This window comes from Ailuropoda melanoleuca, chromosome 13 (genome assembly GCF_002007445.2).
Source record: "Ailuropoda melanoleuca isolate Jingjing chromosome 13, ASM200744v2, whole genome shotgun sequence".
In the NCBI taxonomy this organism is placed as follows: Eukaryota; Metazoa; Chordata; class Mammalia; order Carnivora; family Ursidae; genus Ailuropoda; species Ailuropoda melanoleuca.
Genome location: NC_048230.1, coordinates 31,462,654 through 31,490,611, shown reverse-complemented (window position 1 = coordinate 31,490,611; position 27,958 = coordinate 31,462,654). Strand labels below are relative to the sequence as shown.

General features: G+C 38.1%; 1 protein-coding gene across 1 annotated transcript in view; it reads left to right on the top strand.

Moving 5' to 3' along the window:
* SMURF2 (SMAD specific E3 ubiquitin protein ligase 2) overlaps positions 1-27,958 on the top strand; it is a gene marked incomplete at its 5' end in the record, with an annotated part of 94,312 nt that overhangs the window by 62,205 nt on the left and 4,149 nt on the right. Inside the window, 11 exons of the mRNA XM_019805169.2 lie at positions 40-123; positions 2,679-2,881; positions 5,149-5,233; positions 9,336-9,494; positions 13,677-13,872; positions 15,054-15,157; positions 17,830-17,944; positions 19,900-20,078; positions 20,922-21,059; positions 24,249-24,369; positions 26,977-27,178. Coding sequence (XP_019660728.2) covers positions 40-123; positions 2,679-2,881; positions 5,149-5,233; positions 9,336-9,494; positions 13,677-13,872; positions 15,054-15,157; positions 17,830-17,944; positions 19,900-20,078; positions 20,922-21,059; positions 24,249-24,369; positions 26,977-27,178 — 1,586 coding nt within the window. The remainder of the gene's footprint in view (positions 1-39; positions 124-2,678; positions 2,882-5,148; positions 5,234-9,335; positions 9,495-13,676; positions 13,873-15,053; positions 15,158-17,829; positions 17,945-19,899; positions 20,079-20,921; positions 21,060-24,248; positions 24,370-26,976; positions 27,179-27,958) is intronic.

Below are 27,958 nucleotides of genomic sequence, written 5' to 3'. Positions count from 1 at the left end.
CCTTCCTATTGATGCCTTATCTCTCAATTTTTATTTAAGCTGGGAAGAAAGGCGAACTGCCTCTGGAAGAATCCAGTATCTAAACCACATAACAAGAACTACACAATGGGAACGCCCAACGCGGTAAGAACATACAGATGTCTTCCCGTGGTCTGTGCTTTTTGCCTTCCTGAAGTCGTCACTTTCTGTTTATCTGTCAGCTTTACCAGATTTCCTTTCTTGGTTTATACTGCTCAAAATCAGTAGATCTTACAGCAAGTGCCATTATTATTTCCAAAAGTAATTTTCAATAAAGATTGTTTAGCAGGTCATCCTGTTATTGTAGCTCTAGGGCCTGTGATGGTACTTAATAAATATTTATTAAATGAGTTAACTGAATAAGTTGAGAAGTCATCTTATTTCTGGGACTCCTAAAAATTTTTTTTGAGTCCGTTATAGAATGGCTCTAACAAAATATATATACTGGATCTTTATTTGTTCAGTCATGTCGGGGCATGATTATATTATTATATTGCATCCAGTAAGGTCTGTGATCAAGATAAGAACCAAATGCTCTGAGACCATATGGAGGGCACCTAACTTAGAGTGGGAGGTAAGGGGATGTTAGAACCTGCAAAGGAAAACTCTGAAGGAGGAGAATTTCTGAATTAATTCTTGAAGAATGTTAGAATTTACCAGGGAAGGGTGATGAAAAGCTTTCAGAGTAGTGGTAACGGCCATCAGTCAGTTCATCAAATGGGTATATGCCAGTTACCATGCTTAGTCAGCATTTATGCTGTAACAGTGAACAAGGCAGAAGGGCCTTCATGGAGCTTAATGTATAAAGACATGGGGATGCAAGATAATTTTTGGAAACTTCAAGGAAGTATTTATTTGTATTTTTTTGATATTTTATTTATTTGGGGTGCCTGGGTGGCTCAATCAATTAAGTGTCTGCCTTTGGCTCAAGTCTAGCACCGCATCAGGCTCCCTGCTCAGTGGGGAGCCTGCTTCTTCCCCTCCCTCTGCAGCCTCCCTGCTTGTGCTCTCTCTCTTTTTCAGTCTCTCTCTGTCAAGTAAATAAATAAAATCTTGAGAGAGAGAGAGTGTACATGTGCCAGGGATGGGGCCGGGTGGGGGGGGTGGAGGGGCAGAGGTAGAGGGAGAGACAAAAGAATCTCACGCAGGCCCCGTGCTCAGCTAGCAGCTGGACTCTTGTGATCCTGAGATCTTCTCACTCTTGTGATCCTGAGATCATGACTTCAGTCGAAATCAAGAGTCAGACGTTTAACTGACTGAGCCACCCAGGCACCCGAGAGGTACTTTTTAAAGTAACTGAAAATAAATAGGATAAGTGGCTGAATTTCCTTTTTTTTTTTTTTTTTTTTTTAAGTAAGAGCAACGTTTTGTTTTTTGTTTTTTGGGGTTTTTTTTTGCTGCCTCTACTCAGTGTTTGTTTTGCCCCCCCCCCCCAACCCCTCTTTCCCTGATCAGGGCTGGCACCAGACACACAACGTGAAATGCTTCTCTAAGCTATACCTCCTTTTATTTATTGGGGATTAATTGCTTAACTCATTAAGTCATAGTTTTCCCTCTTATATTACAATTCTCACATAAAAGCTTAGCTCATGTTGCCATTTTAAAAAATGCGTGTTTGAGAGTTGCATCTCTAGTATTAAACTGCCAAGGATTTTATTGAAGTCAACCCATTTTTATTGTATCTGAGTGTAAATGAATGTGTACTTGTGTCAGTGCTTTGGCAAAGTCCCGTTTCCTTCTAATTCATTTAACTGATGAAACTGACTTTAATTTCCACATATATAAAGTTGATTGTGGTTGTAAATGTTAGTTTAAAAATTAACTCTTGATTATCCTCTTATGTTTTGGATGACCTACCAGTATAGCGGAAGTTCTTTGAAGAGTCACACCATCTTCTTTATTCATTCAATATTTATTGAGCTACTCTTATATATATGCCAAGCACTATTCTAGGTGCAGGGGATATGTACGGTGGGAAACAAATTAGGTGGACTTTGTTCTCTCAATAAATATTCTAGTAAGGGAAGACAAACAAAGATGCAGATAAAAAAAATATTAAATAATTGCTATGCTGAGAAAGTAAGGTGATGTACTTATCAAATGCCTGGGTGACTGCCTTAGAATTGAAGGTCAGGAAGGACCTCTCAGATGTTTAATCTTAAGCTATGATTTGAATGACAAAAAGGAGCCTGGCCTAGGGAGAGTAGGAGAAGAAAAGCGTTCTGGGTGGGAGGAAGAACTTCTTTCCAGCCCTAAAGGTAAAACAGTCTTGGCAAGTTCAGGGAACAGGAGGAATGTTAGCGTGGCAGAGGCTGAATGGGAGAAAGGTGGGAAGTTAGGTCCGAGAGGTAGGCTGAGGCTAAGTCAAGACGTGCTTTGTGAACTAGTGCTCACATCTGCAAATACATGTGGATTTCATATAAAATGTAATTAAAATCAGTATAAAATGATTTGAATACATAATTGATAATCTGCCTGTCACATGAGTTTGTTTGGTGATTAGAGGTGTCAACCTTGCTTTTATTCAGAGTTCTTGAAATCATTATATTTGTATTGATCATTCCATATTCTTGTGATCCTGCAGTACATACATTGTCTAGAGGACTCTACCTTTGATATCTTAGTTGAGTAACTTTTATTCCCTGGTTACTTTTCAATAGACCAGCATCTGAATATTCAAGTCCCGGCAGACCTCTTAGCTGCTTTGTTGATGAGAACACTCCAATTAGTGGAACAAATGGTGCAACATGTGGACAGTCTTCAGACCCCAGACTGGCCGAGAGAAGAGTCCGGTCACAGCGACATAGAAATTACATGAGCAGGACACATTTACATACTCCTCCAGACCTACCGGAAGGCTATGGTATGACTAGCAGAGGAAAAATAAAGTGTGGCTTACTGATTTCAGCTTGCTAAGAAAGCCAGAAAATCAGCTTTAAAGAAGTTAGTAATCTGGGTTTAGGGATTCTACATGAAAATAAACGTGTAAAATCCCCCAATCTGAAGTCTTTGAAGTGGTAGAGGACTACCTAACCAGCAGTTTGACTTGGGCTAGTCATTTAACCTCAGCCCTTTTGCTCTTTTATAATGAAATGAGATGAATGATGCCTCTCCATGTCTCAGAGGTGTCCTGAAGAGCATATGTAACAATGTGAGCTTCCTTGCAAATAGGCACTCTGTAAAGGTAAGATGGTATTGTTACTGATAGTGGTCATCTGAAGTCAGACTTGCAATGTAATTTTCTAGACCTGCATATTTAGAAATGCCATCAGAAATATGCTTTTAAAGATATTTATATCTTTGTATTGTCTATAATTTTGGATTATCTGCACGATATGGATTATTGTTGTAAATGATTTAGTCACTTCTATGTTTGTATAAAATTATTATAATCTTCTATAATTACCTAAATTGTAGAATTTCATGTAGAAGATGACTTGAATCTTCTAGTTGGATACAGAACTTTCTAAATTAATCACAACTTGTGAATACTCTTGCAGATACTTTGAACTCAGCTGTCTTCTTTCCTGCCCAAAGTTACCCAAAGCAATTATAGCCTTGCCCTCCCAACAGCCCGTAGATAAACCGTATCTGGGCTGATGGTGACACCTAATGACCAACATTGGGAATCTCCTGATCTAACTTGAGTTTTATTTTTCCTCTACAATATGTTTTCAGCTGTTCTGCAAATGCATGATTCTAGCTTTACTTTGTAAATACATTTTAACTCTTTAATTAAAAAATTTATCCATCAGCTGTGCTATGTTGCACAGGTTAGCCTAAGTAGCACAGTGATGAGAGCATGGCTTGGGAGGGAGAGACACCTGGGTTTGTATCCTGGCTTTGCCACACATTAGGTGTGTGACACTGGGGACATTATTTAATTTCTCTGAGCCTCAATTTTATCTTCCATAAAATGGTGAAATTAATGATGCTTTCAAGTGATGGTTTCATGTGAAGTGCCTGTTTCCAGCACAGAAAGCACTTAGTAAACTTTGACTGTTATTAAATGTTCAGACCTTAGAATAAAGTATTTTTTGTCATTTCTCTTTAATTGAGATTATAAGGCAGGCAGTTTGGGGTGAGTATATTTTTACAATATTTGTGTGATTTGGATTAAAAACAGATTTTGTACAACCAAAACCTAGGAGTAAAGTGGGTACGAAAGCTGAAATTATTTCAGCTGTCATCTGTCACCAATTTTAAACATTTTTATGTTTATAATTTTAAGAAACTTAAAGTTTAAATTGACTTTATTATAGGTTAATAAACAAATTTATACTAATATTAGCAATAGTTTTATATATTGGGATTTTTCATTTGATTTTGTTTAAAAACAAGTGGTTCTGTTGCTTAAAAACACAATTAATGCTAAAAACCACCATTGAAGAAACTTTTACGCAGATTCCTTCCCTTTTGCCCTGGCTTCCTTACTCTCTTGCTTTTGACCTTTTTCTCCCCAGAATGCATGCTTGTTCTCTGGTCCTCCTCTTTCTAACTTGCTTATTTTTATGTCTTTGTCTATTTTTGACCAAAGAGTGACTCCCCTTTTAAAATGACATATTCCATCTTTTTTGCCTTTGTTTGAACTTAAATGGTAGTCATGAGAAAACACTTCTCTCAAGAAGAAAACTTAAGTTTTAATATAAAGTTAGGCATAATAAACAAGCATTACCAGCCTGCAGACCTTTTGAAAGTTTTTGCAAGTTCTCGCAGAATCTCCCACAGTTGGTTACCCTCTTCCTCTGAGCTTTCTTTTGTTCCCCCTCAGGCTCCACTTTAAGACAAATAAAAGTCATTTCTTCATGTTTGTTTTGTTGAAATATTGGTACTGTGACAATCTTGTTTTCTGTTTTCCATAGCAACATGTTTAGTATTTGAGCCATACTGTAAATGTACTTGGCTTTCAGATAGCTGGCCTCTGACCCTCATCACCATTTATAAGATTGTTTCCAGGAGAAGATGTATTGAGTTGATAAAGAATGATTTATGAAGTATTTTTTTGTAATACAATAGATTGGTAATTTGGAGAATTTAACTATTGATGTAATATCATCCTAGTGTCTAGAGCTGTCTTTGATTTGGACATCCTGAATATGTTTTTATTATTAGTGTTTCTTAATTTTACAGAACAGAGGACAACACAACAAGGTCAGGTGTATTTCTTACATACTCAGACTGGTGTGAGCACATGGCATGATCCAAGAGTGCCTAGGTAAGAACATATCCGAATACTCTTCACACCACTGGATATCTGTTTTACCTAGGATTTCTTTGATTATTTAATATTCAGCTTACAGTGGTTTATGTAAAAGTTAGGCTTTTTGTGACAGTCCTATCAATTGACGTTTAGTAGAAAGGCCTTCCTATTTCTCTGCAGTCTCACCCCAGTGCCCTGCCCACAAGCAGGCCCCAGTCCTTCTACCCTCTCACCCTTAAGAAAAAAAAAAATCAGGGTAAAAACATGGATCTTTTAGGAATTTGAAAATTGACCTGAAGAAGATCAAAAAACCTTACAAAACATACATCCACTTTCCCCTTTTTTTAAGGGTAATAAAGTGATATTTTAATTTTTGGATAGGCTTTTTAAAAAAAAAGACTTATTTATTTTAACCTAATATGAGAGTATTCAATGTTCTTTTATGTCTTCTTTAATAAAGTTTCATTTTAATATAAAAAAGAAATAACCTAATTAAATTTTATTTATTTAGGACATTTGTCATTTTTTTTTTTGCACCAGCTGGTACTATCATATGATTTTTCTCTTTTATTCCATTAATATGACATTATATTGATCAATTTTCAAATATTGAACCAGTCTTGCACCCTTGGAATAAACCTCACTTGGTTGTGTCTCATGAATTAAATTGCTTTTAAATACCAGAGCTTGTACATTTAAACTGTAGGCCTTACTGAATGCATTTACTAACCCAAATGTCAGCTATCTTTTAAGTTGAAGAAGATGGAATGACACAAAAAAATCACTTTAGTAATTAAACATAATTTTTGATACATTTTAATATCAAATAATAAGTTTTTCAAACACTGGTTTAGCTCTTTTGAGTTATTGAACAGATGCAAAATAAGTAGTTCAGTTGAAGCTACAAAAAAGGTTGAATTTTAAATTCTTAATCAACTTGGTAAGCTGCATATATACCTTTGTGAGACAAAGATATTTTATATTCTAAGTGCACCATTCTTTTCCAAAAAAAAAGACCGTGGAGGTGAAGAGATCTTTTTCTGACTAAAGCTTATACTCGGAGCTCTACTTGTCAAGACACTTGCGTTTGACTCAGAACCAGATGTGACTAGCTGATCTTGGATTGCTTTGATACTCTGTATTTACGGTTGACCCTTGAACAATGCAGGGGTTAGGGGCACCGACCACCCGCACAGTTGAAAATCTGTGTAACTTTTGACTCCCCCAAAACTTTGCTAATAGCCCGCTGTTGACCGTAAGCCTTACTGATACCATAAACAGTTGATTAACACAGATTTGGTATGTTACATGTATCACATATGTATTCTTAACAGTAAAGTAAGCTATAGAAAAAACATTAAGGAAATCCTAAGGAAGGGAAGACACTTTATACTTAAGTACTGTTCTGTAAAAAATCTGCATGTAAGTGGACCCTCACACTTTAAACTTGTATTATTCAAGGGACAACTGATATTTATTAATGAAGCTATTATAATGTAATGTTTTACTTTGTGATACAGCTTAATTAGAATCTTTTGAGGGTGGCAACCAAGGAATGTGCAGTCATTCATTATTGTATCAAGGTTGCCATTTCTGCTTCTTGATAATATAAACTGTTTAAAAAGTAGTGGGGAGGAAATTTTGGTTTTAATAAAAAGCTTGTTAATAATAAGCTCACTAAAAAAACAAAAACTAAGGGCCTAACTTTTAGAAACAAGAGTTTTGTTAATTAGGAAAAGAAGTGTTTATCAAATTGTAGGTCAATAATGAGCTTTTCTATAAAATAATTTAAAATCATTGGCAGGAAATGTATAGAAGAAAAATAATAGTTTTGAACTAAATGATTTACAATAGTGGGAAAGTTGATCTTGAGGTATCTGTTGAAAGAATAGTATGTAAACTGGCATCAGAAGATGAGATTGAGGGAGATTTTGGCACCACTGTTGGTCATGTTTCTCTTATTCCTGAGGAAACAGGTCAGTTTTTCATTTGTGATTAAAGGGTTTCTATAAAGTTTTAAGAATATTTTATGTTGAGTATTGAATAATGATTTTAAAATAGTGCTCTGGATTATTTTTCTTTAGTCTCTATGTTCCAAATTGTAACTGTAAAAATGTGTATCATATCTTTTGTTTTGGAGGATCCTTTAAGTAAAGATGCCTTTTGTTTGGAAGGTCTTTTGTCAAAGCAAATCATGAATATTTAGATTATATTAAAATATCATCACTGTTTAAAGACATTTATAAAATAGTGTAACTCAGACACTTTAATTTTATAAGATATCCAGTAAACTTAGATTTGTTTGAGAAGTCCCATTTTGCCATCTTTTGCATTTCTCTTTAAAACAGTGATAAGCCTTGTTCATTATATTTCACCCTGACTATGTGGTCTTGTGGTACAGATCTGTATTTTTATGGCTATATAACGTACCATTTTTCTTTTATCATTTCCTAATTGGACGTAAAGATTGCTTCCAGTTTTCTGTTCTTTTAACCCATTCTTCAGAGCTCTCCCACATATGACTATAGATTTATAAAATTCTAAATAAAATGAATAAAACCAAATTCTGCATTATATCAAAAGAATTATTATTTGATTTCAGTAATCACTTTTCATTTCTAAAAATTCCATTTAAAAAATCCATCTGTTCATTCTTAATCTCTCATTGATAGTTTGTAATTATTTCCCTTCCTTCTTTTTTGAAACGTTGCATATCATAGCCGTTCTGTGTGATCTCTGACAGTATTTGGGGATCTAATTCTGTGGTTTATTGTTTCCACTCACTCTCAGTCATCGTGAGTTTTCTTTCTGGAGTGTGTGGTGATCTTTGTGAGTTTGTTTGATCTTAACTGGTTGGAGTTCTGTGGACCTAAAGTGGGAATTTAGGAAGTTTTCCTGGAATCATTTCATCTTCCCTTTGAGTTCTCAGCTTAGTGGGGAAGTTCCAGATTTCCTTTTCCAAACTTGCTGCTGGCCTGGGGCTGAGTTTCCCAGTTAACAACTACTCTCTGGCAGCCCTACCCCTCTGCCTGCCTGCCGTCAGTACCAGCTCCAGCCATGGGTTTTTGTTTTTGTTTTTTTTAATTTGAGAAAGATTCTTGGAACTTTTTCTCTCTCTTCTTTTGAGACTAGCAGTGTATTTTCTAAGCTTTAGTTTTTCTGTAACAGAGTGTCTTGGAGCACCTATAAGCAGAAGTCAAATCATTGTTTCAACAAATCTGTGGGTGCTTAGATGTGTCCATTATTATGCTTCACCATGACCAAGAGGTTATTTCAGGAAAATCTTTTTCTAGTTTAACTTTTAAAACATGATTTCTAGTTTAACTTTGAAAACATGAGATTAATCATTGTAATTATTGTTACTGTTTAAGTTTACATTAGACATGTTTTTATTTTATTCTTTAAGGTCCTGTAAATCTTTGTCTATATATGATAGTATTTTAAGAATGTGTAATACAATAACAGTGGTCTTTGATCCATTAAAAGTCTTACTGCTTTTTTTACTGTAGCAGTAAGCTTTAGAGAATTCTTCCTTAGGTGTCTTAAAAAGGTTCTTCATTCACAAGCTTTATACTTTCAAAATTCGAAGTGGAACAGTTTTCCTTTAAAATCCGTACTGTGATTATTTTCAGGGTCTCTAAATTCAATAACATTTCCAGTGTTGCTTTGTTGGAGAGTTTAAGATGAATACTGAGTGAACATTTATTTACACAAATTTTATGGTGTAATAATGAAAGTAATAATTGAAGGGAAATTGTAGAAAACATTTCATTCCTTATGTCACTGACATTTTGTCAGACAAGTGTTGAAGCACAGTTTATGTTGGCAAATGTTGTGATTGCTTTTAGTTAATTTAAAATCTGCATTACATTAAAGCCCAGGAATGAACTTACTAAAAATGTAGGCTATGTGATAAGTTCCCGAGCCATTTATGAATTGGGTTTTGACTATGCAAGTTTGTTAAACCATTGGGAATTAAGGATTCTAGCTGAACATCTCAGGTTTCTGAAACAATACATTTTCTCAGACTTCATGGAATTGTTCTGTGTCATTTACACTTGCCTGGCCCAGCAGGCCCAGCAATGAGGTATTTTTTATTTTATATTTGTTTTTGCAGGGATCTTAGCAACATCAATTGTGAAGAGCTTGGTCCATTGCCTCCTGGATGGGAGATCCGTAATACTGCAACAGGCAGAGTTTATTTCGTTGACCATAACAACAGAACAACACAGTTTACAGATCCTCGGCTCTCTGCTAACTTGCATTTAGTTTTAAAGTAAGTTTTTGAAACAGTACATGTTAAAATGCAAGCCTGAACAAAGAAAAGACTGAAGATGCTTTTTGTAATGTGATACAATGTCTGCTCTCTTCAATTATAAATTAGTTTTGTTGGATGAAATTTTATGTAAGAGTATGACCTGTTTTATTCTGATACATGAGTATTTTAATCCCACTGTGCTAGCAGGAGCCTGTCCTGGAGCGTTAGGGAAGGGGTATGTACCACAGGTGCCTCGTAGTGCACTTGAGGAGACAGGATGCTTTACAGGGTAGTTGTTTTTTATTTCTTCCGTGAGTGCATCAGAAACAGCTCCAGGATAGCTGAACCCATCCCAGAGGTGTGTGTGTTTTTTTTTTTTTTTAAATCACCTTTATTGAAGTGTAAGTGACATCCAATAAACTGCATATTTAAAGTGTACAGTTTAAGTTTTGACATATTCTAACACCTGTGAAACCATCACCACAATGTAGAGAGTGAACATACCCGTCATCCCCCCAAATTTCCTTGCGCTGCTTTGCCAAGTCCTGCTCCTGTAGGGCTTCCCCCTGTATGAGCTTCCTAGGGCTGCCGTAACAGAGTGTCACACACAGCATGGTCTAAAACAACAGAAATGCATTCTTTCATGGTTCTGGAGGCTAGAAGTTTAGCATCAGGTTGTCAGCAGAGTCGGTTCCCTCTGCAAGCTCTGAAGGAGAATCTGTGCCAGGCCTCTCTCCTAGCTTCTGATGGTAGCCAGAAAAACTGGCTCTCCCTTGGCTTATAGACACATCATCTCCATCTTGTTTTTATCTCTGTCTTCACATGGCCTTCTGTGATCTGTTTCTACACACAGATCTTCTGACCCCAAATGTGTGGGTTTTTCCCTCAGACCTTCCAGTTCTCCAGATCTCGGGATACCAACTGAGTGTGCAACGATTGAATTCAGGTCTGACAGACACTACCTGCAGTTAGCATCAGACCCCACAGGTTAGGGACTCACAAGAGCATCACCACTTCAGAAGCCAGTCCCAAGTACCAGGCTGTCTGTACTTCGTATTGACTGGCTGTAAATTGGGGAGTTCCCATGATTCCCTCTTTGGGCTCAGTAATTTGCTAGAATGGTTCACAGAACTCAAGGAAATACTTTATTTGCCGTTACGTTTATAATAAAGCCAAATGGAAGAGGTGCATAGGGCAAGGTGTGGGGGTGTGGGGGAGCCTAGAGCTTCAGGCCCTCTCCAGGTGCTCCACCCTCCCAGTGCCTCCGTGTATTCAGCAGCCTAGAATCTCTCTGCACATCGTCGTTTGAGGGTTTTTGTGGAGTTGTCATACATAGGCATGATCAATTATTCAATCTCCAGCTCTCTCCCTCTCCTCAGAGGTTGGGAGGATGGAGCTGGAAGTTCCAGGCTTCTAATCAAGCTTTGGTTTTTCTAGCAACCAGGCCCCATCCTGAAGGTATCTAGGGCCCCACCAAGAGTCACCTCATTAAAACAAAAAATGCTCCTATACCCAGGAAATTCTAAGGGATTTAGGGGCTCTGTGTCAAACTGGAGGCAAAGAACAAATATTAGAACAAAGGATACTCCTATCATGTGTGTTACTCCGGAAACTTCAAGGATTTTAGGAATTCTGTGTCAGGAACCGGGGACAAATGCCAAGGTTTATTTCTTATTCTATACCTTTTTGTATGTCTGCATCCAGATTTACCTCTTTTTATAAGGATACCAGTTTATTGCATTTAGGGCCACCCTAATGCAGTATGACCTCTCTTAGTACCTCTGCAAAGACTCTCTTTCTAAATAAGGTCACATTCACAGGTACCAAGGGTTAGGACTTCACATCTTTTTGGACACAACTCAGTCTAAAACACACCCCATCTTCGGCTAACCACTGATCTGCTTTCTGTCACTATACGTTAGTTGGCATTTTCTAGAGTGTTAGATAAACGCATTCCTGCAGTATGTGGCCTTTTTTGTTTTCTTTTACCCGGCATGATTATTTGGGATTCGTCTCTCTTGTGTGTATAGTTCGTTTATTTTCTTTGCTGGTTGGTGTTCCATTATGTGGATATACCAGTTCATTTATCCATTTACCCCTATTGATGGACATTGGGATTATTCCCAGTTTTTGGTCACGGCAGATAAAACTATTACGGACGTTTATGTATAAGCTTTTATATGGACATATGCTCTCACTTCTCTTAGATAAATGAGCACTTAGGAGTAGAATGGCTACATCATATGATAGATTTCTGTTTAACTTTTAAAAAACTGTCAGGTTGTTTTTCAAAGTGTTTGTATCATTTGACGTTCCCCGAAGCAGTGTGAGAATTGTAGTCGCTCCACGTCCTTGCTAACATTGGTATGGTTAAGCCTACTAAATTTAGACCCTCTGGTAGGTGTGCAGTGGTATCTCATTGTAGTTTTCATTTGCATTTCTCTACTGACTAATGACGTTGTGCATCTTTTCATGTGCTTATTTACCATCTGTGTGTCTGATTTGGTGAAATATTTTGCCTCCTTTTTAAAAAAACTCGAGTTGTTCCTTTAATTTTTGAGTTTTTAGCATTCAGTTGTATGCTTTGGAAAGAGTTTCTCCTAGTCCATAACTTGTCTTTTCATTTTCTTAACAGTATCTTTGGAAATGTGGATGAAGTTCAATTTTCCCATTCATTCTTTTATGGATTATGCTTTTGGTGTCACATCTAAGAAATCTTAGCCTAATACAGGTCATGAAAAATTTCTTCTGTGTTTCAGAAGTTTTATGGCTTTCAGTTTTACATTGAGGTCTCTGATCGATTTTGAAATTCAGTGTTTGTGTGTGGTATGAGATATACCCAAGTTTGTTTGGTGTTTGTTTGTTTGTTTGTTTTGGCATAGGATTAATAGAGCTGTTTAGAGAGTATATTTATTCATTTATTTATTTTTATTATGCTCAGTTAGCCACTGTATAGTAAATGCATCATTAGTTTTTGATGTAGTGTTCAATGATTCATTAGTTACATGTAACACCCAGGGCTCATCACAGCACGTGGAATATCTTTAATATAATATTCTGTTTTGATTTTGTTTATATGTGTATATAGGAAACATCTTTAATGTTTGTGATAGTAGTAAATAGTGATTTGTGATTTTCATGAAAGCTGTATTTTCTCTGGAAAGTTACATGTTTCAGGAATAAAATTTGGCCTGCTACATAAGAATCACTGTATGTAAGATAAGTTTGGGGCGATTTATTAGACACCTTAAAGTTTTGTTTATCTTAGCTACCATTGCCCTTTACCTTTAGGTTAGGAAGTTGTGCTCCTGTCTGTTGTGTGTAAAATTAAACTCCAAAATGATTCAGTGTCTGCATGGGTATCAACAATGAATTATTGGATTTTTTATTTCCTGATAGTTTATTGGAATTATGTAGTTCATTATATCATCAGGTTCTTAAAAAAAAATTCTTAGTTGTAATTTACAGTATTTTTGCCGGGGAATAAAAATACCTGCAGGCAATGTGCCCTTTTAAAAGTATTATATTTCTTTTGTACTTGGGAGATTATTTTCGTGTGTTTGTGGTAAACCATATATGTGCACACTTAGAAGTCTCTTTAGCACAACAATATGAATGTACTTAATGCCACTGACTATATATTAGAAAAAGGTTACAATGGTAAATTTTATGTGTTGCATATTTTACCACCGTAAAAAGAAAAGTAGTCATTTTATAAGGCATTTAGACATGTTTGTGATGTGTTCATTTCTCTGTGCCAGTAACTCACGTGATCTTCCAAATTCTTGTGGTCTAGACTTAGCACGTATAGGAAAGGGGCTCCTGCCAAACTGCCAGCCCAAAGTGTCTCTTCCAGAGAGACAGACTCGAGATAACAGGCACAGGGTTTGGCATATGCCTGAATTTTAAAATGGGTGATGGTCAACTATGCAGAAAAAAATGGAGGACGGTATTTGAGAAATTTATTCTCAGCAGCTAAATAAAGCTGCATGGATAAAACTCTGTTGTTCTGTTCTATAAATTTGTGTGGATTCTGAGAAATAAACTGGAGGTAGTTTATCGTCATCAAAAATGTCAAGCCAAGAATATCACAAGGACTGAAAATTATACAGGTAGACTTGCTTTCTAGTATGATGCTCTTTTAAATGTATAATTGCAATCTCTTGTATTTAAAATACTAGCATTTCTGTTTACTTTCAGTCGGCAGAACCAGTTGAAAGACCAGCAGCAACAGCAGGTGGTGTCGTTATGCCCCGACGACGCGGAGTGTCTGACAGTCCCGCGGTACAAGCGAGACCTGGTTCAGAAACTAAAAATTTTGCGGCAGGAACTTTCCCAACAGCAGCCTCAAGCTGGTCATTGCCGCATTGAAGTTTCCAGGGAAGAGATTTTTGAGGTAAATTTACAAGTCTTAAAATAGAAAAACATTAAATTTCAGTGTTTCATTGTTTTCTAAGAATACTTTCTGGAATTCCTTTCTCGCTAGAATGGGACAGTTTTCATTAATTTCTTTTTTAATTGTGGGGAATAAAGGCAATAATATCAGAGATTTAATCTAGAAGATAAACATTTAAATGGGATGAAGAGTGTGAAACATTCCAGTTGGTTCAGCTTGCTCTCTGCATTGCAAGTACTTACTTGTTAATAAATTTATATATATATATTTTTTTTATTATACATATATATATTTTAAAGTAAACTCTATGGCCGTGGTGGGGCTTGATCTTATAACCCCAAGATCAAGAGTCGCATGCTTCATCACCAGCCAGGTGCCCCTGTCCTGTTAATGAGTTTTAAAAAGACAGCAAATACTATCCATCCCTTACTTTCTAATTCTTCCAAAAGACGAGTGACTCTTAAGTCAAAAAATCATTTTAATTCTTTTTTGACTGCTTCCTTAATTTATTGAAAATCTCCTTTTCTAGTATATTCTTGTATCTTTGGACTTTATAGCCCTACTATCACCTTCAAAGTTCTTCCATAATACGTGGCAGAGGTCCAAGGCAGGGGTTTCCCACTCATTAGAGGATTTGTGGGTAAAAGATATTTGGGGATTTGATAACCTTTTTCCTTAAGGATGAACTTTTTTCTCTCGGGACAATTCTGACCTTGTTTGTAAGTCAGTCGTTTGTATTTTAAAATAATATGAAGATGCCGGTTTAATGAAGATCACATAAATGATTACTTATGTTCTTTTGAACTTTCTTTTTCTCATCTTTACTTTCTGTTGGTGCCCATGACCTAGAATTAGGTCATCCAACTTTTAAACATTTAGTATTTTTGTCAGATTCTGTTAATGTGAGTGTGCTGGGTTCGTAGAACTTGAATATGGAGTTCTGTACTTAGGCTATTAGTATTTATCAGATGAATTAATTTCAGTAGTATTAAGCTATATCCATCTTGTTTTTATAAGTTCCATGAGGTTTCAAACACCTGGAGTTTATCCATTGATTTGATTGTTGAACAGATTTCATCTCATTTCAGTAAATGTATGTTTTATAGGTAGAATGCAAGGGAGAATTTAAATAACAAGTTGAAAGCACCTAGTAACAATAGTATGTTAACATCTTTTTTCAGGAATCCTATCGGCAGGTCATGAAAATGAGACCAAAAGATCTGTGGAAGCGATTAATGATAAAATTTCGTGGAGAAGAAGGCCTTGACTATGGAGGGGTTGCCAGGTAAAGACTCGCTTATGAGTAAATGACATATGGTTATATTCATAAGTTTAAGATAAGGTTCCTCTGGTGATATTTATTTTCTAGTGTAACATTCCCTAATTTTTGCAATACAGAGGATATCCTCATAGATATGTTTGTGATGAGGTTGGCGCAGTACTGCCACCACTGAGTGATTGAGAGCTCCCTACTGGATTATCCAGCCCAGCGAGACTTCCTCTGAAAACTAGCTGCAACCCTCCATGGGCAGTGGTGGGCCCCCAGGCCCTACATGCTTTCCGTCTCTCTCCTTCAGGATGTGTTATTCCCTCTGTTTTACTTTGTTAGGAACCGTCTGGAGATTTTAATGACGTATATTCTAAACTGAATGCTGTTTTCCTTTGCTCCCATTGCCATGCTTTTTAACCTTGTTAAAGTAATGTCTATGTGTGCATGTAAGTATGGAGGCGTGTACATACATATGTATATATTATAAGTGGTCTTTAAAATGTTTCAATATAGAAGCTGTAATGTTTATGCTACGTACATTCAAATGTAGGTTTTTTTTTTCAGGTTTGTGAAAAATTACTTTATGTAGATGTAGCAGAAACATTATAACTTCTGTACTGACATGTCCTAAGGACCATCGTGATAATTCTTCTATCCCTAATCTAAATCCAGCCTGAATTAAATTTGTGTTTCCACCAAGTCCCGTTACTGGTTTTCACCTGTAGGCTTCTCTTTATTCTGTGGCCTTTTTACCTATAAATGGATGGTTTCTTTAGTTTGGAATTTCAGAATTGATCACGTGTACATCATACTTAGGGCTCGTTAGTTTCCGTGGAATGCTTACAATTTGCTCCTAACTAAATTTGAATGCTTCTCGGGAAAACTTGTTAATTATCTGTTGATGAAATCTAAATGCTGTAATTATATATATAGTCAAATAAGTAGTCAGTCTTTTGTTTATTTCTTAACTTCATTACTGCCAGGGTTTGGGCAGACTAAAAGCGACGTGGCAGTGAAATGCTTTTTCTGCTCTTTATTGCATAGTGGAACCCCAGAGTAGCTGGGATCTGCTTACATGTGTGTTCTAAATACTTGGCAAAACAAAACAAAAATTTGGATTTTCTTTAAAATAATGCATCAGGGGCGCCTGGGTGGCACAGCGGTTAAGCGTCTGCCTTCGGCTCAGGGCGTGATCCCGGCGTTATGGGATCGAGCCCCATGTCAGGCTCCTCTGCTGTGAGCCTGCTTCTTACTCTCCCTCTCCCCCTGCTTGTGTTCCCTCTCTCGCTGGCTGTCTCTATCTCTGTCGAATAAATTTAAAAAATCTTAAAAAAAAAATAATGCATCAGAAAGCATAGAGGACTTGTTAGGTGAGCTTGTTAAGTGTGTTGACAAATCTTGTTTATAGGGAGACCTCCCTCACTTCCTTTTTTAATCTCTAGAGTTCTTCCAGTATTACATAAATGGTAGTGATTTGATTTAGACTCCATCACTTACAGAACTTTGAAACATTTTTCTTTAACTACTTGTCAAGTGTTTCACTGCATTTCCTAAAAACATTTTTCAGTCTTTTTTTTAAAGGTTTTATTTATTTGAGAGAGAGTGAGTGAGCGCGTGCAAGAGCATGAGCGGGGGAAGGGACAGAGGGAGAAGCAGACTCCCCACTGAGCAGGGAGCCCGATGTGGGACTTGATCCCAGGGCCTGGGATCATGACCTGAGCTGAAGGCAGATCTTAACCTACTGAGCCACCCAGGTGCCCCTCAGTCTGTTTAATCCATAATATCAGAGCATATTTAAATACCTTTCCTGGTGGGAGAATGACAAGAATTGAGACTAGAACTACATCTCTTTAAGTCCTAGACTAGTGATTTTGTTTTACCAAGATGAATAACAAGTTACCTTTCATACTTTGAAAAACATAAAGGATTTAATAAGTTTCAGGTGCTAGTACTGTTTATTATGTGGTTTTTTTAAAACACGATGTACACTTGAAACCAATTACTATGGGACCTACACCCCAAATGCAGGTTTGCTCTTGTGTTCCTCCCTACACCAAATGCCTTGCAGTGTCTGATTACTTCATACTTTCATTATGGTTTATTTTAAGGTTTACACAAAAAAAGATGATGAAATGGGATGATTGCCTTACTAAACAATATCAACAACAAAACAGAGCCTTATCTAAAAGTGAGAGTAAATCAGTGCTATAATATTTTATCAGTATAAACCAGTATAAATGGGCTGTAATTGGAATGGACCAGAATAGTATAGACCACATGGATGTTTTGAAACAAAACCATATTCTTCCCTTCATTTTATATTTATCCTGGATTAGAAATTTATTTAGTAATTAAATAGGTTACAGATCACTAGGCTGCAGCAGCTAACGAGTAGTTGGCACTTCTGGATAATACCTTTCTACTCTCTGAGTCCTGTGACTCTCGGTCATATACCGAAATGTCATAAAATTGCCCTGAATAGAGTGAGAAGTGACTTCAATATAATAAAACAAGAGTTTGTTTGCTTTTTTGGGCATGGTAGATTTTTCCAATGTCATTTTATAGAGCTAGTTAGTGATGCTTTATTTTCTTTTATTTAAAAAATTCCTTGCTAAAATAATTAATAGCATATCTTAACAAAAATATTCATTCGCTAAAAAATTCCTGTGTCCTGTCTTGCTTTCTAGGGAGTGGTTATATCTCTTGTCACATGAAATGCTGAATCCTTACTATGGCCTCTTCCAGTATTCAAGAGATGATATCTATACGTTGCAGATCAATCCTGATTCTGCGGTTAACCCGGTAAGATTGGTGGTTATGACTGTGTGAATTAACTTGTGACCTGTAATGCTTTTCATATTGAAGTGTCAGCGTAGTTTACGATGGAGGATTACTGTCCTTGTCCTAGTCGCTACCTACATAGCAAGTCCTCTTTTGGAAAATTTTCTCCAGTAAATGATGTGGGTATATGCAGTCGTTTGTGCACGGGGATATGCACTGCATCATTTAAAGTAGCCCTAATTGGAAACAATATTGTTGTCCGTAAGAGAGGGATTGAATAAATTATGATATGAAGCAAAATTACATTAATGGCTAAGAGCATAGGTTCTGGAATTAGAAAGACATGAGGTCATATATCCTGGTCCTGTTACTTTCTAGCTTTATGATTCAGCCTCCATTTTATCATTGTTAATAATGATAAACATAGTGTGAACCTCGGGAGGGTTGTGACGGTTAAGCGGGACCCTGTGCAGTCAGTACTCAGCATGGTGATGCGCACTGGTAACCCTGTTATATCTTATTAAGCACTCAATGGAAGGTAGTAGCTGTGATTAATTTGTTGTTTTTATGTCTATTAGCTTTCCATACAAGGGCATATTCTATAGCCACTAAAATAACACTGTGGGACAGTGGTTAATGACAGGTGAAGATATAGTGCTCATGATACATTAAGTGAAAAGAAAGTTACAAAATAAGATGATATGATTTTGGTAAATACATATATGTGTAAACATTGAAAGGCTCTACAGTATTAATATTGATGGAGGTTATTTCCAGGTATTAGATTATGGGTGACTTTTGTTTTTGCTTGTCTGTTTTCTAAATATTTTCTTTAAAAAAAACTATTTTTAAGATAAAAGGGGGGTTTAAAGATGAACTTAAAGATTACTTATTAACTAGAGAAGAAAAAAAATTTTAAATGCCAATAACTAACTATCATAAAAGACCAAATATATCCAAACATGGTAGAAATGTTAGGTTCATTGCAGAGAAATTTTAGAAAGGGAAGATTTTTAGGTGAAGGCTCTGTTTGGGGAGCCCGTCACTGCCACTATATTAATAATAGCTTGTGTTGGTTGAATGTGTACCGTATGCCCATCCAGTGCCACGGGCTTCATCATTTCATTTTACTCCTTGCAGAAACCTATTTGAGATACTGTTATTACCCTCATTTTTCCAGATGTGGAAAATGAGTCCTATAGGAGTGAAGTAATTTGCCCAAATATGCATGGCTGTTACTGGCAGAATTAGGGCTCTGGTCCAAGTTGGACATGAAATCTGCGCTCTTAAATCTGTGGTGTTCTGAAGTTGAGATTCTGGTTAGGTCAAGGAAATAGGGAAGTTTAGGATTGAAAGCTGCTTTTTCCACAACCAAGTCAGGATTGTAAAGGGCTCAGCAGGTGACGAGAGGAGAGGAAGAGAACGAGATCTGTGAGTGGTTTCATGAAGCTACAGTGGGAACGTAGTTCGGACTTAATTTCGAAAGATAATTTTTGCAGAGTGACTGTACTCTCTGGGAGAAGCATTGTCCCTGGTGTAATGTTTTAACAATGGAGAGAATTTTGAACATGCCCTATGGACACTCTCCCTATTGATTATTGACCTTTGATATGACAGCCTTTTCCACTTAAATAAATTGTAGAGTATAAATTGATACTTATAAAAAAGATGAATGACGGGGGCGCCTGGGTAGCGCAGTTGTTAAGCGTCTGCCTGCGGCTCAGGGCGTGATCCCAGCGTTCTGGCATCGAGCCCCACATCAGGCTTCTCCGCCAGGAGACTGCTTCTTCCTCTCCCACTCCCCCTGCTTGTGTTCCCTTTCTCGCTGGCTATCTCTCTGTCAAATAAATAAAATCTTAAAAAAAAAATCCTGAATTAAAAAAAAAAGATGAATGATGAATGTTGCTTAATTTTTATTAAAAATTCCCTGCATAGTGTCTGACTTGAGTATTTATATAAACTTTTCTCAATTTCAGGAACATTTATCATATTTCCACTTTGTCGGACGAATAATGGGAATGGCTGTGTTTCATGGACATTATATTGATGGTGGCTTCACATTGCCTTTTTATAAACAGTTGCTTGGGAAGTCAATTACTTTGGATGACATGGAGTTGGTTGATCCAGATCTTCATAACAGTTTGGTGTGGATACTGTATGTATTGAGTCTTGTGTCTGTTCATTATAGTTAGAATCTGAGCCTTAAAAAAAGATACAGGATTGTGTTTCTAAATGGATGTACTTTTTAAAAAAAAATGATGCACAGAGAATATTGAGAGAGATTGATTATCTGAGTGTTAGGACCACATAAGACTTGTGCTCTTGCTGCTGCTTTCCTGTATATTTCAGATTCCTACAGGTTATTGCTATTACTTTAAAAAGGAAAACAAAATCTAGTATATTCTGTTTTAAAAAGTACCATTTGTGATGATTTCCTCAGCATGATACAGGTGCTCTTCCAATCCTGCATGTGTGAGAATAGCAAAGTCCTGCTGAAGGTAGTGATTGTTGAAACCATACTTTAAAAAGGGCATCTGTAAGAATCAGTGCTGTTTTGTCAGAGGTCATTTGTTTGTAAATATACGTTGGCCATACTTATTTTTAACCAAATACACAAGTAGCTTTCTCATGGGGCACTCCGGCATCTGGTTGCATTGGGGGGGGGGTGTTACCCGGATTCAAATAGAGTTTCTTACCTAAAAACAGCATAATTGAAGTTTTCCCTATGTAAAACGTAGCCCAGCTTTGGCCAGGGGGCTTTGTCATTACTCAGGAAGTGAAATGTTTCCTGTGTTTATGAAGGTGAAAGCTCTTTGACCTTTCTGCCCAAGGACTAGGAGGTGTGGTAGCATAATGACTAGCAAAAGGAATCTGATCTTATATTTGTCATGTCATAAAAAAAACTATCTTAGTTTTATCTGTCCTACCAATTAAGACATCTGTAGGATCCATATTTTAAGCTTTCCAGTTAAATATCTTTCTCTCTTTTCCTTTCTAGTGAGAATGATATTACAGGTGTTTTGGACCATACTTTCTGTGTCGAACATAATGCATATGGTGAAATTATTCAGCATGAACTTAAACCAAATGGCAAGAGTATCCCTGTTACTGAAGAAAATAAAAAAGAGTATGTCAGGTAAACACTTCTGTATTCTCAAGCGTGAGAATTATTTTAACTCTGTTGAATGGCAGTACAGAAAAACTTTGAAGTATTTAGGTCGTGTTACTTATTGCTACAAAACAGGCTTCTGCAGAATTTAGTGGCGTAGTAAACCACCAGCGTTTTCTTTTTTCTCACAATTCCGTGGATCAGTAATTTGGGTAGAGAACAGCAGGGAGAGCTCCTCCATGTGGTGTCAACTGGGACTGACATCAGGATGGGCTCTTACTCAGCCAGGGTGGCTCAGATGGCCAGGGGCTGGCTTGAATGGCCCCTGGGTCACCATTTAGGGTCAGTTCTCACTGTCGGTTGGGCTCCCTGGTTATCCCCATGTGGTATCCGGGGCCTCTTGGAATTCTCCCCATGCCCTCTCTCTTCCCAGCAAGATAGCCAGACTTCCTGTGGGGCAGCTGGTTTCCCAGAGCACACAAGCAGAAATTGTTAGACCTTTTTAAGGTCTAAGCCTGGAACTGGCCAGATCACCTCTGCTGTATTCTTTCTGTTAAAGTGAGTCATAAGCCAGCCCAGGCTCAGTGTGGACGAGGGGCTGTACAAAGGCACGGATGCCAGGAGACCGGGTGCGTGGGTCTGGTTGTAGCGTAGCTGCCGCAGCTAGCCGTGCAGAGCGCTGCCACGCCGTGCGACCAGCACCCGCCCCGTCTGTAAGTAAGCACTTCGTGAGTGTAAGGGATAAATACAAGAAAACGTTCTTCAGATTTTATATAATCACGTGATGATTGAAGAATTTAGAAGTATCGGGTTAGATCATTTGGCCTATGGTAACTAAAGTTCTTCTAAACATAAAACTATGGTAATCAAATGTAGGCGTTTGAATTTGACCAGGTGTACACAGAAATGTACATGCTGTACTTTTTGGGGTAGATTATGTCCCTAAGTCTTACTGGCTTAAGTTGTCCTGGCTGACACGTGAGGCCCGTCAGTCTCACAGACTGTTCATGGGAGTGAGCACTGGAATAGCTTTTTTGGAAAGCAATTTGATAACAGCTACCAAAATGAAAATGTGCATGTGCGTTTCAACCACAGCCCTGTTTTTAGGAATCTATTCTATGGAAATGTGTAGTTAAATACAAATATGGATGTTCAGTTGAATACTACTTGTAAAAACAACTGAAAACTGATGGAATGTTTTTAGAGGAGAACGGTTTACATACGTACATTCAACAGAATATTATATGGATGTTTGAAAGAAAGAGATTGCGTAAGTTGTTAGAGTTAAAAAAAAGTTTTAGGAGCACCAGGCTGGCTCAGTTGGAAGAACATGTGATTCTTGATCTTGGGTTAGTGAGTTCGAGACTCACATTGGGTGTAGAGAGAACTAAAAAAAAAAATTAATAAACTTTTTCATTTTTTTTTTAAAGGCAAGTTTTAGGGGGCACCTGGGTGGCTCAGTCGGTTAAGTGCCTGCCTTCGGCTCAGGTCATGATCCCAGGGTCCTGGGATGGAGTTCACATTGGGCTCCTTGCTCAGTGGGGAGCCTGCTTATCCCCCTGCCTCTCCTTTCCCTGCTTGTGCTCTCTCTGACAAATAAAAAAAATCTTTAAAAAAAAAAAAAAAGGCAAGTTTTAGGAATTACATGGGAACAAAGTCTATGTTTTTGTTTTATAATTATTCAGAAGATGTCCAGGAAGACTACATACTAAATGTTTGGCTAGGATGAGGGAGTGCTGGTGCTGATGCTGGGCCTGGAAGTAGACAGGGAGAAGGGGGGCAATAGAATGGACTGTCTAGCATGGACTACTCAGTTCCTTGGACCCCACTTGCCAGGACTCAGTCACGTTTTCACCACACAGTCATATCTCCTACCGGATACAGTTTTGACAGAAAAAAGTTACAGAGGGGCGCGTGGGTGGCTCAGTTGGTTAAAGCGGCTGCCTTTGGCTCAGGTCGTGATCCTAGGGTCCTGGGATTGAGCCCCACGTCAGGCTTTCTACTCAGGGAGCCTGCTTCTCCCTATCCCTCTGCTGCTCCGCCTGCTTGTGCTCGCTCGCTTGCTCTCTGGCTCTCTCTCTCTCAAATAAAATCTCAAAAAAAAAAAAAAAAGTTACAGAGAAAAACTTTTGTAAAGATGCGCAGTTTTGCTATGCTTTTAAACAAGCAAACAAAAGTGAGGTCCGCCAAAGGATCTAATGTTAGGTAACTTCTTAGAGTAGAGATTGATTTCCCCAAGTTTGGAAGAGGAAATGTTGACATATTTGGAAGGTGAATAGTTCTGAGATTTTTGAGGTGGAGAAGTTTTCCCAGGTAGATAGATTTTATAAAAAGGCAATTTAGTTATAAGTCCAAGTCAAAAGCATAAATAAAGCTGCAGGTTAGATGTAGTTTGGCGTATTTTTGGTTGGTAGAATTACGTCTTCCAGTTTTTTTTTTTTTTTTTCAAAGCCTCCAGGGAACAATGAGTATTTAATCAAAAAGTCTATACTATTGGCTTTTACTGTTCTCATTCCGGATATGAAGAGTCTCTTTACCTCTTCCTTCCCTAACAGTACCTCCAAAGTCTAAACAAAACACCCAACACATTCAGATTATATTTTGAAATGAAACCAGAAATATAGTCTGTTTTGGTTGAGTGGACTCTTTTTTCTGGTTGGTGGCTGCATGCTAGAAGTTCAGAAAGAAGTTTGTCTGGATTTTAACTTCGGACCCATCTGCTCTCGAGCTGCCTTCCAGTTTGCTAGGAGTTTCTCTGATTTGCAGAGTTGCTTTATTCATGTCGCCACTTTTTAACTTACAGTGAACCACCTCACAGCTCAGGGTCCAGCACCCTCAGGAATCTGAGAGTCTTTTAGACTGTGGACTAAATTTTTTTTTTTTCTCTTTAGGATTTTATTTATTTATCAGAGAGCAGGGCGTGGTTGGAGATGGGCAGAGGAGGAGGGAGAGGAAGAGGAAAAGAATCCTAAGCGGACTCTGTGCTGAGTGTGGAGCCCGACATGGGCCTTCATCTCATGACCCTGAGATCATGACCCGAGCTGAAACTGAGAGTCAGACCCTTAACCCACTGAGCCACCCAGGCGCCCCAGGCTGTAGACTAAATTCTTAATGCTTAGGTGCTTATAAAGTGTAATGTTGTGAAAGTACAGATTCATAATAGTTACCAAATCTGAATATATTTGATCATATGAAACCCCTGCCCAACGTTTACAGGCTCTATGTGAACTGGAGATTTTTACGAGGCATTGAGGCGCAATTCCTGGCTCTGCAGAAAGGATTTAATGAAGTAATTCCACAGCATCTGTTGAAGACATTTGATGAGAAGGAGTTAGAGGTCAGTGTATTAATGCATGACATCATTTAGTGTCACAAGGAAAGGTGGGGAATTTTCTGTTAACTTAGTGTTAGAGGAAAGTCATATTGTTGGTGCTTTTGAAGTGTTATGGTGCAATGCTATGAGAATTCTTACTCACAGGAAAAGCCTTTCCTGCTTTGGAATTTCTACAAGTAAACCATCTATCTCTCTTATATTGTGAACACTCTTTACTTATTTTTCCATATTATCCTTTCTTGTTTTCATGTCCTATGTGTACATTCTTCTATGTGGACATACTGTTTTCTAGTCCCTAATTAAGTGGTTATTGATTTAATTAAATTTCATTACTTTGTCTCCACCATATTGAAATTTATTTGAATTAAAAGCCTAGGTTCAATTGGATTTACACTAAGCTTTGCAAGAAAGCATTTGATAGACAAGATTATAGAGAAATAATTAAAACACTTAGGGTAAACTGTATCTAAATATCTTTATTCTCTTTGGAAACATTCATTACTAACAGTAGTAGTAATAAACAGTTAATCATTTTTTTGTTGTTTTCATTTAAAGCTGGTCATTAAAGCACCTTTAGTTTGGTTTTATAATTAAGACTTTAAACAAGTACATCTGAATTTCCACTGAACTACTTTGAAAAAACAATGAGGTTTTATTCTGCTAGAGGTCCCAAATTTAATTAGTGGCTAGGAATAGCATAAATATTTGAAATCTATAAATAAATGTAAAACATGATTTTATTCATTAATGTCAGTGTCCTTCCTTTTTTTATTTTTTTATTTATTTATTTTTTAAACGTAGNAAATCTACAATTTAAATTTTTTTTAAGATTTTATTTATTTATTCGACAGAGATAGAGACAGCCAGCAAGAGAGGATACACAAGCAGGGTTGTGGGAGAGGAAGAAGCAGGCTCATAGCAGAGGAGCCTGATGTGGGGCTCGATCCCATAACGCCGGGATCACGCCCTGAGCCGAAGGCAGACGCTTAACCGCTGTGCCACCCAGGAGCCCCTCTTTCTTTTTTTAAAAAAAATATTTATTGGGGCACCTGGGTGGCTCAGCTCAGTCGGTTAAATGTCTGCCTTCTGCTCAGGTCATGATCTTAGGGTCCTGGGATGGAGTCCTGAGGCGGGTTCCCTGCTCAGCAGGGAGTCTGCTTCTCCCTCTTCCTCTGCCCCTTCCACCCCTCTGCTTGTGCTTGCTATCTCTCTCAAATGAATAAATGAAATCTTTTTAAAAAAATTATTTAAGTAGTCTACACCCAGCGTGGGGCTTGAACTCACAACTCCGAGATCGAGAGTCACACACTCTTTCAACTGGGCCAGCCAGATGCCCCTTCAGTGTCCTTTCTAACTAAATCTGTTAACAGATTGGTTTGACTCAGTACTATCCCCCATTCCTTTTGTGTTTAAACTATTCAGTAGTGAAATGGCCAGAGGAAGTGGTCAGGAGGAGGAAGAAAACACAGCAGGAATGGCAGTAACTCCAAAGTACAGTGCATTTGCATCCGTTCATAAAATGAGTGAAGAATTTGGCCGTATAATCACCACTCCTCTGAAGAAAAGAATTGGGGAGATATCTTTTGTGTTAATAATACTTCTGTAATTCTGTTTGGATAACCACCTCTCTGTTTAGTGTGGCTTTGATTCAGTAATCTTTCCAGAACACTGTCAAAGCTTTGGTAGAGATTTTATTCAGTAGGGTTAGGGTTTATTATATAGTTTCTATTGGTAATGAAATTAAACTTTTTATGAAAAAAAGGCATAATTTATTTTGGTGTTATATGGGATTAATAGATCTAATCATAAAATGGGGGATATGCATGTTACATTATGGTTTACACTGTAATTCACTGTTACAAACACTTTATTGAGATGAGTTAGTCTTGGAGCCTAAGGAGATGTGTTAATAGTATCAGAGTGATTTTGATACGGCTCATCTGCGCTGACCGTGCAGCAAGATGGCCCGCAGAGCTCTCTGTCCTGTATTTCGTACTTTGCTGTGACTTAAAGATTATCAAACAGATTGTTCTCGCTTGCTCAGCACCCATTTCTTGAGTTCTGAGCCGTGTGGTTCTTGGCGCAGGATGGCGTGAGGTAGATGTTGCCGCAGCGTCACGGTAGGGAGTCTGCTGGCCAAGGGAGGTGGACCGAATTGTCCAAATCCTGAAGCTAGTAAGTGCAGAAACCCGCTACGACGCAGGTATTAAGGAAGGCGCATATAAACTGTATTTACTCTGAGTCTATTTTCTGTCCATTAGACAGAATTTAGAATTCTGTGAAAATATGGGACTTCCTTTCTCTCTGAAGCTCATGTTTACCACAGTGGTGGTTCTCAGACCCTGGGTAGGGCGCCTGCGGTACGTAGGGACCATGGAGCCTTTGAAGTACAGGTACCGAGTATCACCCCAGACTCACAGAATCAAAATCTCTGAACATGGGATCTGATGGTGTGTATGTTTTGAAAAAGCTTTTAGGTAATTCTGATGTGTACCTTTGATTAAGAACCATCATATGAGAGCCAACGCTACAAATCTAAAGTTCTGTTTGAGGGATTTTTGGCTTAACGTGGATTTCCACTGGCTCATTATTTGTGCAATATTTTAACAGCTCATTATTTGTGGACTTGGAAAGATAGATGTTAATGACTGGAAGGTCAACACCCGGTTAAAACACTGCACGCCAGACAGCAATGTCGTCAAGTGGTTCTGGAAGGCTGTGGAGTTTTTTGATGAAGAGCGAAGAGCACGGCTGCTTCAGTTTGTGACGGGGTCATCTAGAGTGCCTCTGCAGGGCTTCAAAGCTTTACAAGGTGGGGCACACGGTGCAGCCTCTGATGACTCGGGGGAGGGCGTTGAGATGTGGTCTGTATAGTTTACAACCCGTGGGCTTATAAGCAGATTCTCTTCATTCTGTTTCGTATCTGTAACTCTCATATCTTGATACCTTCATCTCCTTCTTTCCTTTGTTCCCCTCCTGAGAGCCTTTTGTGCCGGGCTTCTCTGTGATTGTGCCGCACGCTAGAGACCATAGGTGACGATGCTCTGCCTTTTCTGGTCACCTTGCTCTGAGCCTGTGTTGCACATCCCGACGGAGAAAGCCTGTCTGCTTCCACCTTCACAGCTCAACCTGGCAAAACCTAAACCCACTTGGGATGCCTCTTCCCTTTTTTTATTCTTCTAATAGAAAGAGGCAGCGTGAGTTTGTGGAAGCCGTTGGTCAGAGCACTTTCCTTACTGTATGGCGTCAGACCGTGTGTTTACAAACTTTCCGTTTTTAAGAATTATTTTCTTTGGTGTAGCTGTGTATTTGGGCATGAGCTGGTAATGTTGCTAAGGACTGTGGTGCTTCCCTGGGTGACAGTTGCTCCCTTTCCCTCGGAAGCTCTTCACCCGTAAAGCCACTGCTGCCAGCCGTGACCGGGTCGTACACAGGAAGCCTGGGGCAGAATTCGCCAGAGTTGCGCGAGGCGCAGTGTCACGTGTCCACAGGGAGAGCATACTTTGCATTGTGCTTACATTCCCTGTTTGAAAACTCACCAGCAGACTACACATCTGAAGCTGTATTTCCACGTACACTTCTAGGGCATCTT